At 33.6% G+C, this 13,842-nt stretch overlaps 1 protein-coding gene across 2 annotated transcripts; it reads left to right on the top strand.

Annotated features, from left to right (window-relative positions):
- Positions 1 to 255: 255 nt before the first annotated feature.
- Positions 256 to 12,970, top strand: LOC140153759 (serum paraoxonase/arylesterase 2-like). Of its 2 annotated transcripts, none has more exons than XM_072176613.1 (9): positions 256 to 383; positions 923 to 993; positions 2,356 to 2,411; positions 3,393 to 3,564; positions 4,683 to 4,806; positions 5,424 to 5,558; positions 6,042 to 6,123; positions 10,575 to 10,688; positions 11,983 to 12,970. In XM_072176613.1, exons 1-9 carry the CDS (start codon positions 301 to 303, stop codon positions 12,142 to 12,144), a joined length of 999 nt encoding a protein of 332 aa, XP_072032714.1. In that variant the 5' UTR covers positions 256 to 300; the 3' UTR covers positions 12,145 to 12,970. The 2 variants fall into 2 exon arrangements, with proteins under 2 accessions (XP_072032714.1, XP_072032713.1); XM_072176612.1 differs by having other exon boundaries at positions 5,346 to 5,558; positions 11,983 to 12,966.
- Positions 12,971 to 13,842: the final 872 nt, after the last annotated feature.

Genomic DNA, 13,842 nt, shown 5'->3' on the forward strand with positions numbered 1-13,842 from the left:
CAAATGCAGTTTTCATTTATTTATGCTTATTTTTAAGCAAATATCTGGGTGAAGATGGTATAAATGCGAGCGCACCGAGCAGGCAAATTTGCATATCGCTTACTTCTGTTTTTCTATGCCTTCTTAGAACGTTTTATTTTAAAGTTCCTCCATTAATGCTTGCTCCCACCCCCTTTCAGCTTGCCAAAACTTTCCCTTTCCGCTCCCCCCCCCCTCCACTTTACCCTCCCATATAATTATTGTACAGTCCCTAAGATTGGGTCAACGTTCAGGAAATGTCCAGCTAACCACTAAAGTGAAATGGCGTCAACGAAGCAGCTTCTAATTTCTGTTGTGCTTGTCGTTGTATTGGCAATAATAGTTCGCCATGCTGCGAGAGTAATGTAAGTATACATGATATTACCGTTTATTAAGACCTAAAATAATCTGAAATATTATTTACCAATGGAAATGTAGTTTGTGTTATAAATTAATTCAAATTAAAAACGCGCCAAAATTGTATTTTGTCATACATAGTAGGCCTATAGTATAGTAACACTACACATACAAAAAAATAATAGATACCTCTCACGCAAATTTAATATGCTTGCAGCTTGCTTTACCATTACACTTTTACAGTGTTACTCATAAATTATTATTTGCGTGCAGGATAGAGAAGCACACAAGAACTCATTTTAATCTATTGAATCAATTTCAAGTCGTGATTTTTTATCGTGATTGCAAATATTTAAGCTGGAAACTTTTCAACAACAACAACAACAACAACAATAATAATAATAATAATAATAATAATAATAATAATAATAATAATAATAATAATAATAATAATAATAATAATAATAATAATAATAATAATAACAACAACAACAAGGGTAATGACAACAATTTTGTTATTTCTCTTTAATATACCTATCTTTTCTAGGTTCGTTTTAGGGCTATTCAACAACAAACACAACCACGCTCCAGGCCCATGTCATTATGTTAAAGGAATTGGTAAGTTATAACTGTCACCCACCTTTGCACAGTATTTTTCCTTGGGCCTGAGAGCACATCAGACAAATCGAATTGCATTCTGAATACAAAGAATATCCTTCTGATATCAAATAATTTAGATTTTTTTTAAATACGCGATGTAGGCTAACTAATACAAATTTTATTGCAAATTATTTAAAAAGCACCCCCAAAAAAAAAATAATAATACGTGTATGGACATTCCTCGTATTCAAAATGCAATATTCGATGTGTCTGATATGCTCTCATGTCCCACAAAAACTACTGTGCAGACGTTGTTATCCGATCCCTTAAGCTATGCATTGGATGAGAAATAATAATGATAGTCAATTTTCAATTACAATTTTACATATAATAGGCTTCCCAAATTAATAATAAAGACATTATCTGTAGCAAAACACATGCGTTGAACGCAATAAGATACCGCTCATCAATATATTTATAATTTCTGGGTCTGGAAATAAATGGATCTGGCGCACTCCAACAATGAAAACTACGCCGGGAAATCACACTTTTCCCTACGCAGGTACCATTCACATTCTGTTACATGCATTATGCATAAACGCTTGTTATTGGCCCGAGTATAGATCCGCGCTACCCGCCCACGTACAAAAAACTCATATTTCCAGATAAAACCCAAAATGAAAAGAAAATCTCTCAATTATGAACAATAACCAAGTTATGATTGTGTGAAAAAAAAACCACGCATAAAACCTAGGATTTTTTACCAATGTAAAATTAGCATTGTTAGTAGTATTATAGTTTTTGGTCTTTTCCAACAATGCTCGAGGAAAGGAGAAGACCTCTTTTTTACTTCTTTTTATGTGAGATTCTGCATGAGGGATAAACCCACTAGAGTACTACAAAAAGTCTTGGAACTGGAAGTGATCAATGTTTTCTTATTTATATGAATAAAGTTTTCCTAAAGTATTCCAAAGTCTATTGAAAAAATTGTAAAATCTCAACAACAACAAATCCTAGAAATTGAGGATGGGGGAAGAGAACCAAAACATTAATTTTATACGGCCTTATAACCGGGGACGTTACACAAATAATTAGACCTGTATGGGCTTACACAATTTTCACGACATTTAATAGCAAATTTTCCCCCTTCCCATTTGCACATATTTAAAACGAGACGGTAACCATTTCCCGAGAGGTCCCCATGCAGTTGGAATGTAAGGTATCACATTAAACGTCTCCGTTTGAAGGTGATTACAAACACACCCCCACAGTGACAAACAAACAAGTAAACACACAAATTGGCACAGCATTGAATTCGTTTCGAAAAAACAATGATAATCTTGTAAAATATTACATGTATTGCATCTTTTTTTAATGCAGACACGGGATCAGAAGACCTACATGTGTTGCCCAACGGATTTACATTTGTATCAACGGTAAATTCCTCTTGATTTTGAAATGAAATTATTATTTGAGCTATAAAAAATGTAAATTTGTTTCCCGTATAAGCCGCGTGCATTTCGTTTAGGACCAATTTTGCCGCAACTCCATTAAAATTATATTTTATATTTTCAAGAAAAAAAATGAATGACAGCCATTTTCTATCAAAAGTTAATAAAAATGAATAAACCATGTGAAATCATCGTATGATTTTCAAAACAACTTTTTTTTTTAAACATTGAATTTTCATGTCTAAATCTAAACTATTCTACATTGATATGACGATAATAATTGTTTGTTATTTGAGGCATAAACATGATACAAATTAAACAAATACTAAAAATAGAAACACGCATTTCAAATTTTGGTTTTCAGGCCACTTATATGAAATAAACCTTTCTAGCCTTTTATTAAAATAACAGCTATGACCGATGCCCATCAGCAAACATGAAACGTAAAACGTTATAATGACAACATTCAAAAACATTGTCTGAAAGTTGATGCAAAAAATTCCAACTTGTTGTAAACGTGTTTACAAAATATTTTCCAACATTTGAAATGTTGTTTCAATAAAACGTTTTTAAAACATTCTGTAACCTTTATATAACCCGACATTTAAATGTTAATAAAACGTTTTGAATAAAACCACAACGCGTTTATAACACGTTGATAACGTTTTAAGAACATTTTTGTGTTTGCTGGGTAACCAGAATTATACAAATGAGTGAATGTTCTCAGTCATCCAGTAGTTTTTAAGCGGGTTTTGGAATGAAGTCTGTTGGTTCCAGACGCAACGTAGCAAAGTTGCAAAAAGTAAGTTCCAGTATAATAAGATTTAATTTCAAAACTCTCATAATTACACAGGTTTATGTAACAAATCATAAAAACTTGGCAGTTAAAAAGTACATAATATAGTATTAGTGTTGTAACAACATAATTTTCCTCCCAAAATTATTAACATTACATCATTTTCTCAGGGTTTGACATGGCCATATATGCCGTATAATGCTTCTGTTCGGACTGGAATCTATGGGTTTGACTTCAATCAACCTGCTGATGGCGTAGTGTGGTTACCCATGGAAGGTGACTTCAATCAGGATCGTGTCATGTCCTATCATGGTATCAGTGTATGGAAAGATAAAGCAAATGGTACGTGAAGATTTCTTGGATTTAAAGATCAATTAATGCAATTCAATTTCAATTAAAAATTTGAAACTGGAAACTGGTTTACACTCACATTTTGAATAAAAAAATGAAAGCATTCGTCGATGTAAAGTCTAATAAACCGCAAACTTTTCTCGTAGATATACTATTTTAAATGTTTAGTCTGAATTAAACAGAAATAAGCTTGTGATTTCAATACTGCCATCAACCAAAATTGAACACAGCATGCAAATTGTGTTTGTGATCTTAAGTGTTTGATTTTTTTCAAGTTGAAGTTGGCGTATAAAATACGGTATAACGCGGTTTTTGATAATAAATAGTCCATGTAAAGGAATCGAATTGGTAAATAGTGTATTGTGCACAGCTATTTGTTTCTATGATTAAGGGTGGGGTATGAACGTTTGGACAGTATTTATTTTGGGACATTAGAGCACATCAGACATATCGAATTGCATTCTGAATACGAAGAATGTCATTCTGATATCAAATAATTTTGATTTTTTGAAATTCGCAATTTAATACACATTTTATGGCAAATCATTAAAATTGATATTTTTGATATTTAACAGTACTTGAAGTAAACTTTATAAATCTGATGATTTATACTTAAAGTGTAAGTAGGTGGGATGAAAAGCCGACGATCAATTGAAAATTTTGACCTTTCGTATTGAAGATATGGATTTTTTTCCCAAAACACCCAAAAAAATTAGGTCTTTTTGGGAAAAAAATCCATATCTTCAATATGAAAGGTCAAAATTTAAATTGACCGTCGGCTTTTCCTCCCTGCTACATACACTTTAAGAATATATCATTAGATTTATATAATTTACTTCGAGGACTGTTATATATCAAAATTTTGAAAAATATCAAATTTTTATAATTTGTCATAAAATTTGTATTATATTGTGATTTTCAAAAAATGAAAATTATTTGATACCAGAAAGACATTTTTCGTATTCAGAATGCAATTCGATATGTCTGATGTGCTCTCATGTCCCACAAAAAATACTGTCGAAACGCAATAAACGCTCATTTTAGATCCCTTAATATAACAGTCCCAAAGGTAAATTTACTGTATCATGTTTGTATATTTTGTTCGCCAGATGAAGTAACATTATTTGTGATCGCACATCGCGAAAAGAAAGACACGGTTGAACTTTTCAAGTTTAACATGGACGATAAGAAACTTCAACACATGAAAACCATCGAAAGTCCATCTTTTAATTCGTAAGTAAAAACAAAGCAATATATGAAGAAGTTTAGAAGAGTTTCAAAAGCTTTAAAAAACATGAACAAATTTTACGTTTATAGTAAAAGTTTTTTAATAACAAATATTTGGGCTTCATTTTTTATGTTTATTGTGTGATTCCATTTTCCCCAATCCTTCATTCATTCATTTCATTCATTCATTCATGGTTTATTAAAAGACACGGTAGCAGCTAAAAGCTGAATTGCTGTGAAATTTACAATCATTAAAAAACAACAAAAAGCATGACATAGACTTCGTGTACCCTTCTTTTTGATGAGCTCCTTTTGGTGCGAACTCCAAATCTGGCGCTGCTATATAATTCTCCACTTTAGATCCATAAGATCTGGCCATTGTTTAAGGGATTTTAACAAAACATAACAAATCTGACATTTTAAGCAGTAATCATAATTGTTCAGCGATGTCATAATCTGAGATTATTCTCCGTTTTAGAATTGAAATCTTGTGCTTTTAAGGCAACTTTGCTTAAAATTGACATTTTTCAATATCTCTTGTCTAGACTAAATGACTTGGTAGCAACTGGACCTACTTCATTCTATGCAACTAACGATGGTTGTTTTCGTTCACCATCAAACAGAGAGAGGTTATTCGTCGTAGAGATATTCCTTCTATGGGCTTGTGGTTCTATAGTATACTATGATGGCAATTCAGCTGGTGTTGTTGACGATGGACACTTTTTCGCCAATGGAATGCAACTATCATCAGACGGAAAGTATGTCAAACCATACAAATAATTAAATGTTTGAACCTTATCATTCGTAATAAAATAAATGCGTAGAAAGAAGTCAGTGACATGTTAATTTCAAAAATATGCCTTTTGTTGAAAATGATAAAAATGACAAAATACCGTAATGCATTTTGCGATGACTTGTACAAAGTTAGTTAATACGAGTGCCGTATTTTAATAATGCAAACTTCCAAATTGATTCAAATAGTAAACTGCTTTGAAAAGTAAATATCAGATTGTAAATATTAATGTTACCAACTTCAAAAAAGGGTGATATCAATTCTAAAATATAGAAGGTTTTTCGGTGTTACTTCTCTGCTATCCCATAGAAAACTCTTCAATTGATTCCACAACGCAAAATGCAAAGTTGCTTGTATATTTGTTTGTTCCTCCTGGTCATGATGTTGAACGTTCGTTACCCTGAACACAAAGGTGGGATTCAAACAGTATCTAATTGTTTTATCACAGGACCTTATATGCAACGCTATATGGAGAGAGAGCTTTAGTAGTGTTTAAACGAAAACATGACAACAGCATTGAAGAGATTCGAGTAAGTTGGTCAATTTCATTTCAATTTATAAAGTATTTCCCTGTCGTTTCCTGTAAGGCTAATATTTAAGATAGTTAGATGATTGATAATATTCTGTATTAATATAGAATCTGAAAGTGACAACAAGCGCCGAAAATCACAATTTGCCATAGAACTTCGGTCATATTATTTTAATCTGAAATTTGACTGGATGTTGGGGTGTGCATGTATGACATGCATGATATAATATATTATATACACGATGATACTAGTACATAATGTACAATAGTAGTGCACGCTGCTATTCCATGAAGTGGTAAAACTACATTGCTAGCACATTTGCACCTTTATTTAAACATTCGCATAAAGAAGAGTAGTACAAGCTGCTATTTCAAGAAGTGGTAAAACTACATTGCTAGCACATTTGCACCCTTACTTAAACATTTCACATAAAGATTAGAACATGCTGTTATTCCAAGAAGTGGCAAAACTACATTACTAGCATATTTGCGCCTTTACTTAAACATTTCACATAAAGAAGAGTAGTACACGCTGTTATTCACAGAAGTGGTAAAACTACATTACTAGTACATTTGCACCTTCGCTTAAACATTTCACATAAAGAAGAGCAGTACATGCTGTTATTCCAAGAAGTGGTAAAACTACATTACTAGCACATTTGCTCCCTTACTTAAACATTTCACATAAAGATTAGTACATGCTGTTATTCCAAGAAGTGGCAAAACTACATTACTAACACATTTGCACCCTTACTTAAACATTTCACATAAAGATTAGTACATGCTGTTATTCCAAGAAGTGGTAAAACTACATTACTAGCACATTTGCACCTTTACTTTAACATTACACATAAAGAAGAGTAGTACACGATGCTATTCCAAGAAATGGCAAAACTACATTACTAGCACATTTGCACCTTTACTTAAACATTTTACATATAAGAGTATAGAACACGCTGTGTTACCACGAAGTGGTATAACTACATTATTAGCACATTTGCACCCTTACTTAAACATTTCACATAAAGAAGAGTAGTACACGCTGTTATTCCAAGAAGTGGCAAAACTACATTACTAGCACATTTGCGCCTTTACTTAAATATTTCACATAAAGAAGAGTAGTACACGCTGTTATTCCATGAAGTGGTAAAACTACATTACTAGCACATTTGTACCTTTACTTAAACATTTCACATAAAGTAGAAGAAGTACACGTTTCTATTCCGAGAAGTGGTAAAACTACATTACTGCCACATTTGCACCCTTACTTAAACATTTCACATAAAGAAGAGTAGTACACGCTGTTATTCCATGAAGTGGTAAAACTACATTACTAGCACATTTGTATATTTACTTAAACATTTCACATAAAGAAGTACGTACACGCTGTTATTCCAAGAAGTGGTAAAACTACATTACTAGCACATTTGTACCTTTACTTAAACATTTCACATAAAGAAGAGTAGTACACGCTGTTATTCCAAGAAGTGGGAAAACTACATTACTAGCACATTTGTACCATTACTTAAATATTTCACATAAAGAAGAGAAGTACACGTTTCTATTCCAAGAAGTGGTAAAACTACATTACTAGCACATTTGCACCTTTATTTAAACATTTCACATAAAGAAGAGTAAAACACGCTGCTATTCCGAGAAGTGGTAAAACTACATTACTAGCACATTTGCACCTTTACTTAAACATTTCACATAAAGAAGAGTAGTACACGCTGTTATTCCAAGAAGTGGTAAAACTACATTACTAGCACATTTGCACCTTTACTTAAACATTTCACATAAAGAAGAGTAGTACACGCTGCTATTCCATGAAGTGGTAAACTGCATTACTAGCACATTTGTATATTTACTTAAACATTTCACATAAAGAAGTACGTACACGCTGTTATTCCAAGAAGTGGTAAAACTACATTACTAGCACATTTGCACCTTTACTTAAACATTTCTCATAAAGAAGAGTAGTACACGCTGCTATTCCATGAAGTGGTAAACTGCATTACTAGCACATTTGTATATTTACTTAAACATTTCACATAAAGAAGTACGTACACGCTGTTATTCCAAGAAGTGGTAAAACTACATTACTAGCACATTTGTACCTTCACTTAAACATTTCACATAAAGAAGAGTAGTACACGCTGTTATTCCAAGAAGTGGGAAAACTACATTACTGCCACATTTGCACCCTTACTTAAACATTTCACATAAAGAAGAGTAGTACACGCTGTTATTCCAAGAAGTGGTAAAACTACATTACTAGCACATTTGCACCTTTATTTAAACATTTCACATAAAGAAGAGTAGTACACGCTGCTATTCCAGGAAGTGGTAAAACTGCATTACTAGTACATTTGTACCTTAACCTAAATATGTCATGTAAAGAAGAGTAGTACTTACTCCCTATTCCAGAAAAATACAGAACTAAATTTTGGGGATTAAAAAAATATTATCCTGTTTTGCCAAATGAAACATAGCTAAGTCCTGATCCTTTAGCTATATTATTTTATTAAATAAATATTTTTATTACAAGTCTATATTACTATTTTATGTTTTTATTTTATATTTTATTTATTACTATTTCTATATTTTATTACTAGTCCTAACTAGCAGTAAAAGTCAAATTTTTAATATAGGTTTTCCTGGTCAATTTCGCAACTTGTGCGTTCGATTTAATAAAAGTGTCATTCTTTTTCGCGCCAACCTGAATGGTCGCAACGAATCCCGATTTCTTTTTCGCATTATAAGCAATCGATTTCATTTTAGTTCAATCAAATTAATGTATGATCAGAACAGTTCATTATTGTGAATTCAATTTCGTTCTCGAATGTTTCAATTTCACCATTAAGCAGTATGCAGACTCCGAGTATTAGACGTACAATATTGTATATAACATATCTACGTTATTTAATCTATTGCCATTCTATTTCCAGTAATGTTCTAACGAATGTTTGATGACGTAAAATCGATAATATGTTACGTATAATATCTGGTAGAAATATATTATTGATTTTGCAGACTAATTTCAGTTTATCCATTCTAATTTTTGGAAAAGATATGTTTCATTCTTATAACCAACCATTTAATTAAAGTAACACAAAAAAGTGAATTTGAGCATATACTTTGATTTTGAATGCTTAGACTTGTTCAAAGTCTGCGATTTTTGTGACTCGATTGTCAGAAAACATGCCGAAAATGCATGTTTGATGCTCTTTTTTCAAGAAATTAGTAAAATAGTGAACTTTTTCTTTTATCTCCAGTTAGGACTAAATAAATGATCAAGATTGAGATATGCTTCATTTGGCAGAACTTGATAATATTTTTTTAACCCAAAAATTAGTGCTGAATTTTTCTGGAATGGGGAGTAGTAGTGTTTTGTTTTATAATATATAGACTGCCATTGTATTTTGTATTATTATTATTGTATGTATTTTTCTTGGAAAGCACCGTGGTCCTTGGAGGGCGCTATAAATGATTGGTTGTAAAAAGTACACGTTGCTATTCCAAGAAGTGGTAAAACTACATTTGCACCCTTACTTAAACATTTTACATAAACAAGAGTAGTACACGCTGCTATTCCAAGAAGTGGCTAAACCATATTACTAGCAGATTTGCACCTTTACTTAAACATTTAACATAAAGAAGAGTAGAACCTCGCTGTTATTCCAAGAAGTGGTAAAACTATATACATTACTAGCACATTTGTATATTTACTTAAACATTTCACATAAAGAAGAGCAGTACACGCTGTTATTCCAAGAAGTGGTAAAACTGAATCACCAGCACATTTGCTTAACTTAAACATTTGAGATAAAGAAGATTACTACACATTGCTATTCCAAGAAGTGGTAAAACTACATTACTAGCACATTTGCATCTTTAGTTAAACATATCACATAAAAAAGAATGGTACGCGCTACATTTCTAAGAAGTGGGAAAACTACATTACTAGCACATTTGTACCCTTACTTAAACATTTCACTTAAAGAAGAGTAGTACACGCTGCTATTCCAAGAAGTGGTAAAACTACATTGCTAGCACATTTGTACCTTTACTTAAATATTTCACATAAAGAAGAGCAGTACACGCTGTTATTCCAAGAAGTGGTAAAACTGAATCACCAGCACATTTGCTTAACTTAAACATTTGAGATAAAGAAGATTAGTACATGCTGCTATTCCAAGAAGTAGTAAAACTGCATTAGGCTACTACCGCATTTGTACTTGTACTTGAGCATTTCATATAAAGACGTGTGGCTCACGCTGCTATACCAAGAAGTGGTAAAACTACATTACTAGTACGAGTACATTTGCACTTTAATCTAAACATTTCATACAAAGAAGAGTAGTACGCGTTGCTGTTCTAAGAAGTAGTAAAACTACATTACTAGCACATTTGTATACTTTCGCTTAACACTTCACATTATTAATCTTTCAGAGGATTAATGTCCATCTCAATGCTGACAACATCAACATCCATGAAGAGACCGGTGATATTTGGTTAGGAGGCGCTTATCGTATATCTGTTGATCCAACTATATCATATGGATCGGTAGGTATTCAAATATTTGATTGAAATACGAGTATAAGGTTGCGAAAAGCAGTGGCACTGATCTATTATTGAAACTTATCTGTGGAAACTTTCATCGTACGACATGACCGATCGGCAGGTTTATCCACACATCATCTCATGACTCATTATTATTTTAATATTACAATGTTGTTGTTGTTTGTTGTTGTTGTTGTTATTGTTGTTAACATTATAATGTTGATTTGTTTTTTCTCATTAACTTTGGGCGATAACAAGACCAAACATACAGGATATAATGAAAGACAGAGATAAAAAGACTAGTTCGCGTCTGAAATTCTGACAACTAGACAGAAAATGCCGTAGGCCCTACTACGCAGGTCGGCAATCAATCACGGCGCACCTTTGCCCTGACGTCAGACGCGAATTAGTCTTTTTATCTCTGCCATTTATAGCCACACCTAAATTTTTGATTATCACTTTAAAGAGGTGTGACCCGATCGATCCCTATTTTTCTTTATCAAAGTTGAGATTTTGGTATCAGTAGAAAGCTCATATTTTCTCATTGCCTCAGTAGAATTTAACGCCCCAGGTATGTTTCGTTTGTGTGAACAATACGTGGTGAATTTGACCAAAGGTGTACTATCCTATGGGACATTGTTATCCACGTTTTTGCTCCGCATATTAACTAGGTTGTTGCGATCATGCAGTTCTTCAACATCATTTATGTCCTCAATTATTAGCTACTCTTATGCAACCAGTGGCGGCGCCAGGAAATTTTTTTGGGTGCCGCTGGCATGGGGGGGGGCAAAATCAACAAAATTTTGCGCAAAATTAGAGCAAAAAGTGGAAATTGTCGAAATTTTGGGTTTTTAGTGGGGGAAACAGGGAAACAAGAGTTCTGACTGCCCCCCGCCCCCCCCCACACACACACACACTGTATACAACATGTTACTTCTGATATCAAAACCACTGGAGCAATATAACTCAAAAGATAGAAACATTGTTTTTAACGGTAGACATCAATGTAAGAAAATAGAAGATTGATAAACACTGTCTTTCAACTTAAAAAGACATTATCGACTATATTATTTTACTACTACATTTTATTATACATCGAAAATATTTTCATCCATCTCAAGTAAAAACACTGCATCTATACTTTCGTGTTTGTAGGTACTATGTTATAGTCTTTTCAATAATATCTGCATGAGACTGCCCATCCCACCTTTGTAAATTCATGCATAACCATTAAAGGATGAAACAAGCAACCAGCTACCATGATCAATTACGATAATTATGTTTGTCTATATTGCAGATAGTTCGAATACAACCTCATAAGGAGTATACCATTGACGAGTACTATAGCGACGACGGGAAAGATTTGCTTATGGTTTCTGGAGCTGTACGATATGAAAAACAGTTGCTTATTGGGACTATTGCTCATAAACTACTACTATGTAAACTGCAAACACTATAAGGGCAATCCCTACTTCTATTTGACCCCTCAAGAAAACCTCAATTGATCCATCTCGTTCAGTCAGTGTTCCCGATACCTTATAAGCAGTGAAAAAAGCACAAAGGCGTGGCATGCTTAACTTGATACATTGACTAACCGGTGTATTTCATGGACTTTTGTAATGGAAGAAACATCCCTCACATATATTTGTGAAAAATATGTACATATAAATTGTTTTAAGAGGGCGTAATTAAGATTCGATATTGTGCAGGGTGGAAGCGGGTGTGAATAAATTTAACAAAGAACTGTATACATGATGTATCATATATATTTCGTTTGTCACAAAACTGAATTGTTTTTAGGCATGCAAATTAACCAAATCGACGTGGCACTGGTGCGATGCAGGTTCGATTCCTGCTAGAGTCCGTAGGGCCTATGCCTTCCTGGAGACAGTAGGCCTAGTTTAGATATTGTTGTTCATTGTATCTCTAAACGTAATGATAAGTATATAAAAGTATACATTTTCAGGAAGGAAGTGATGTAAGGATTAGGAATCCAACTAGCATAACAGATTCCTGCAAAAATTAACAGTTTTGAAAAAAATCACAGAATTTAATTTCAAGTTACTGCCTCGAGAAAGGCATACGGACTATAACAGTGTCAGTTTGTTCTCCTGAGCCAGCTTGAAATTCTCCTGGAGTGGATAAGACGAACCTCTTGTCTTGGTATTATTCATACGGAACTCAGAAAGGTGATACATCCTGCGCTGGTTTATATTGTAAGATGTTTATGGGCTGTATTCTCGGCTAAAAGCAGTAACGGCGTCAAGGGGAATATTAGAACTCTTCCTTCCCCCCCAGTTGTCCCCGCCCCGAAAAAACCCATAAATTACGAAAACGTCCACTTGTTGATTCCCCATTCACCCCCCGAAATTCACCCCCCGGAAAAAATCCTGGCACCGCCACTGGCTAAAAGTCCCTGTTTGACGTTTGACGGTTTGTAAAATTTTACCTTCTTCAGGGCTCATAATTATTGCACTGCTCCTATAATAAAATGAATGCATATACAATCAATGAATCGCAATGATAATTTTACAATGTTTACTTATACAGCAATCTTCTCCTTGTTGTTGATTTTAATGTTCTGCTGTATTCACTATTCCGGACGACTGGTATATATCTTGATTAAAACTTATCCAGCGAAGACAACAGTTGACGTGCGCAGTATGTATCCTTTGCGTACAAAATTCTTGCACAGATGATAAAACACTTTCTTCAGGAAACAGGCATTCATCCACTTCACTTACATTAACAGACGTGGGTCCTTCCGTAAACTAGACTTCAGCAAGTCGGCAGCAAATAAAATAAATATTCCCTTTTTTGGAAAGATACGCCCCTTTGGCGTACTCAAAATCCCGTTTGTTCTGGTCGGACTGGTTTCGATGTGCTCTTCTTTGAAAAAATTTATGTAGATATATACATTCCTATAGCTCACACTTGGAACACTCTCATAAATCTGCCACGAAATTTTTCACATTTTGTTATTATTCTAAACACTGGAAAGTCCCTATGTTCTATTAAAACTCTGCCCCCCCACACACACACACACCACTCTGCAGCTCACTCTGCAGTACATTCACCTATATTATAGCAACAGAGTTATCCATATTATGCATCATGGGGATTTCCCGATCCATAATTAGGTCTGACTGACTTAGTT

This window comes from Amphiura filiformis, chromosome 5 (genome assembly GCF_039555335.1).
Source record: "Amphiura filiformis chromosome 5, Afil_fr2py, whole genome shotgun sequence".
Taxonomy (NCBI): Eukaryota; Metazoa; Echinodermata; class Ophiuroidea; order Amphilepidida; family Amphiuridae; genus Amphiura; species Amphiura filiformis.

What these genes read in the sequence shown, in the direction of transcription:
- LOC140153759 (XM_072176612.1), top strand. Translation starts at nt 301, where the DNA reads ATGGCGTCAACGAAGCAGCTTCTAATTTCTGTTGTGCTTGTCGTTGTA. An exon ending in CGCCATGCTGCGAGAGTAAT is followed by an intron (nt 384 to 922) that starts GTAAGTATACAT and finishes TATCTTTTCTAG; the next exon opens with GTTCGTTTTAGGGCTATTCA. An exon ending in CAACTATCATCAGACGGAAA is followed by an intron (nt 5,559 to 6,041) that starts GTATGTCAAACC and finishes GTTTTATCACAG; the next exon opens with GACCTTATATGCAACGCTAT.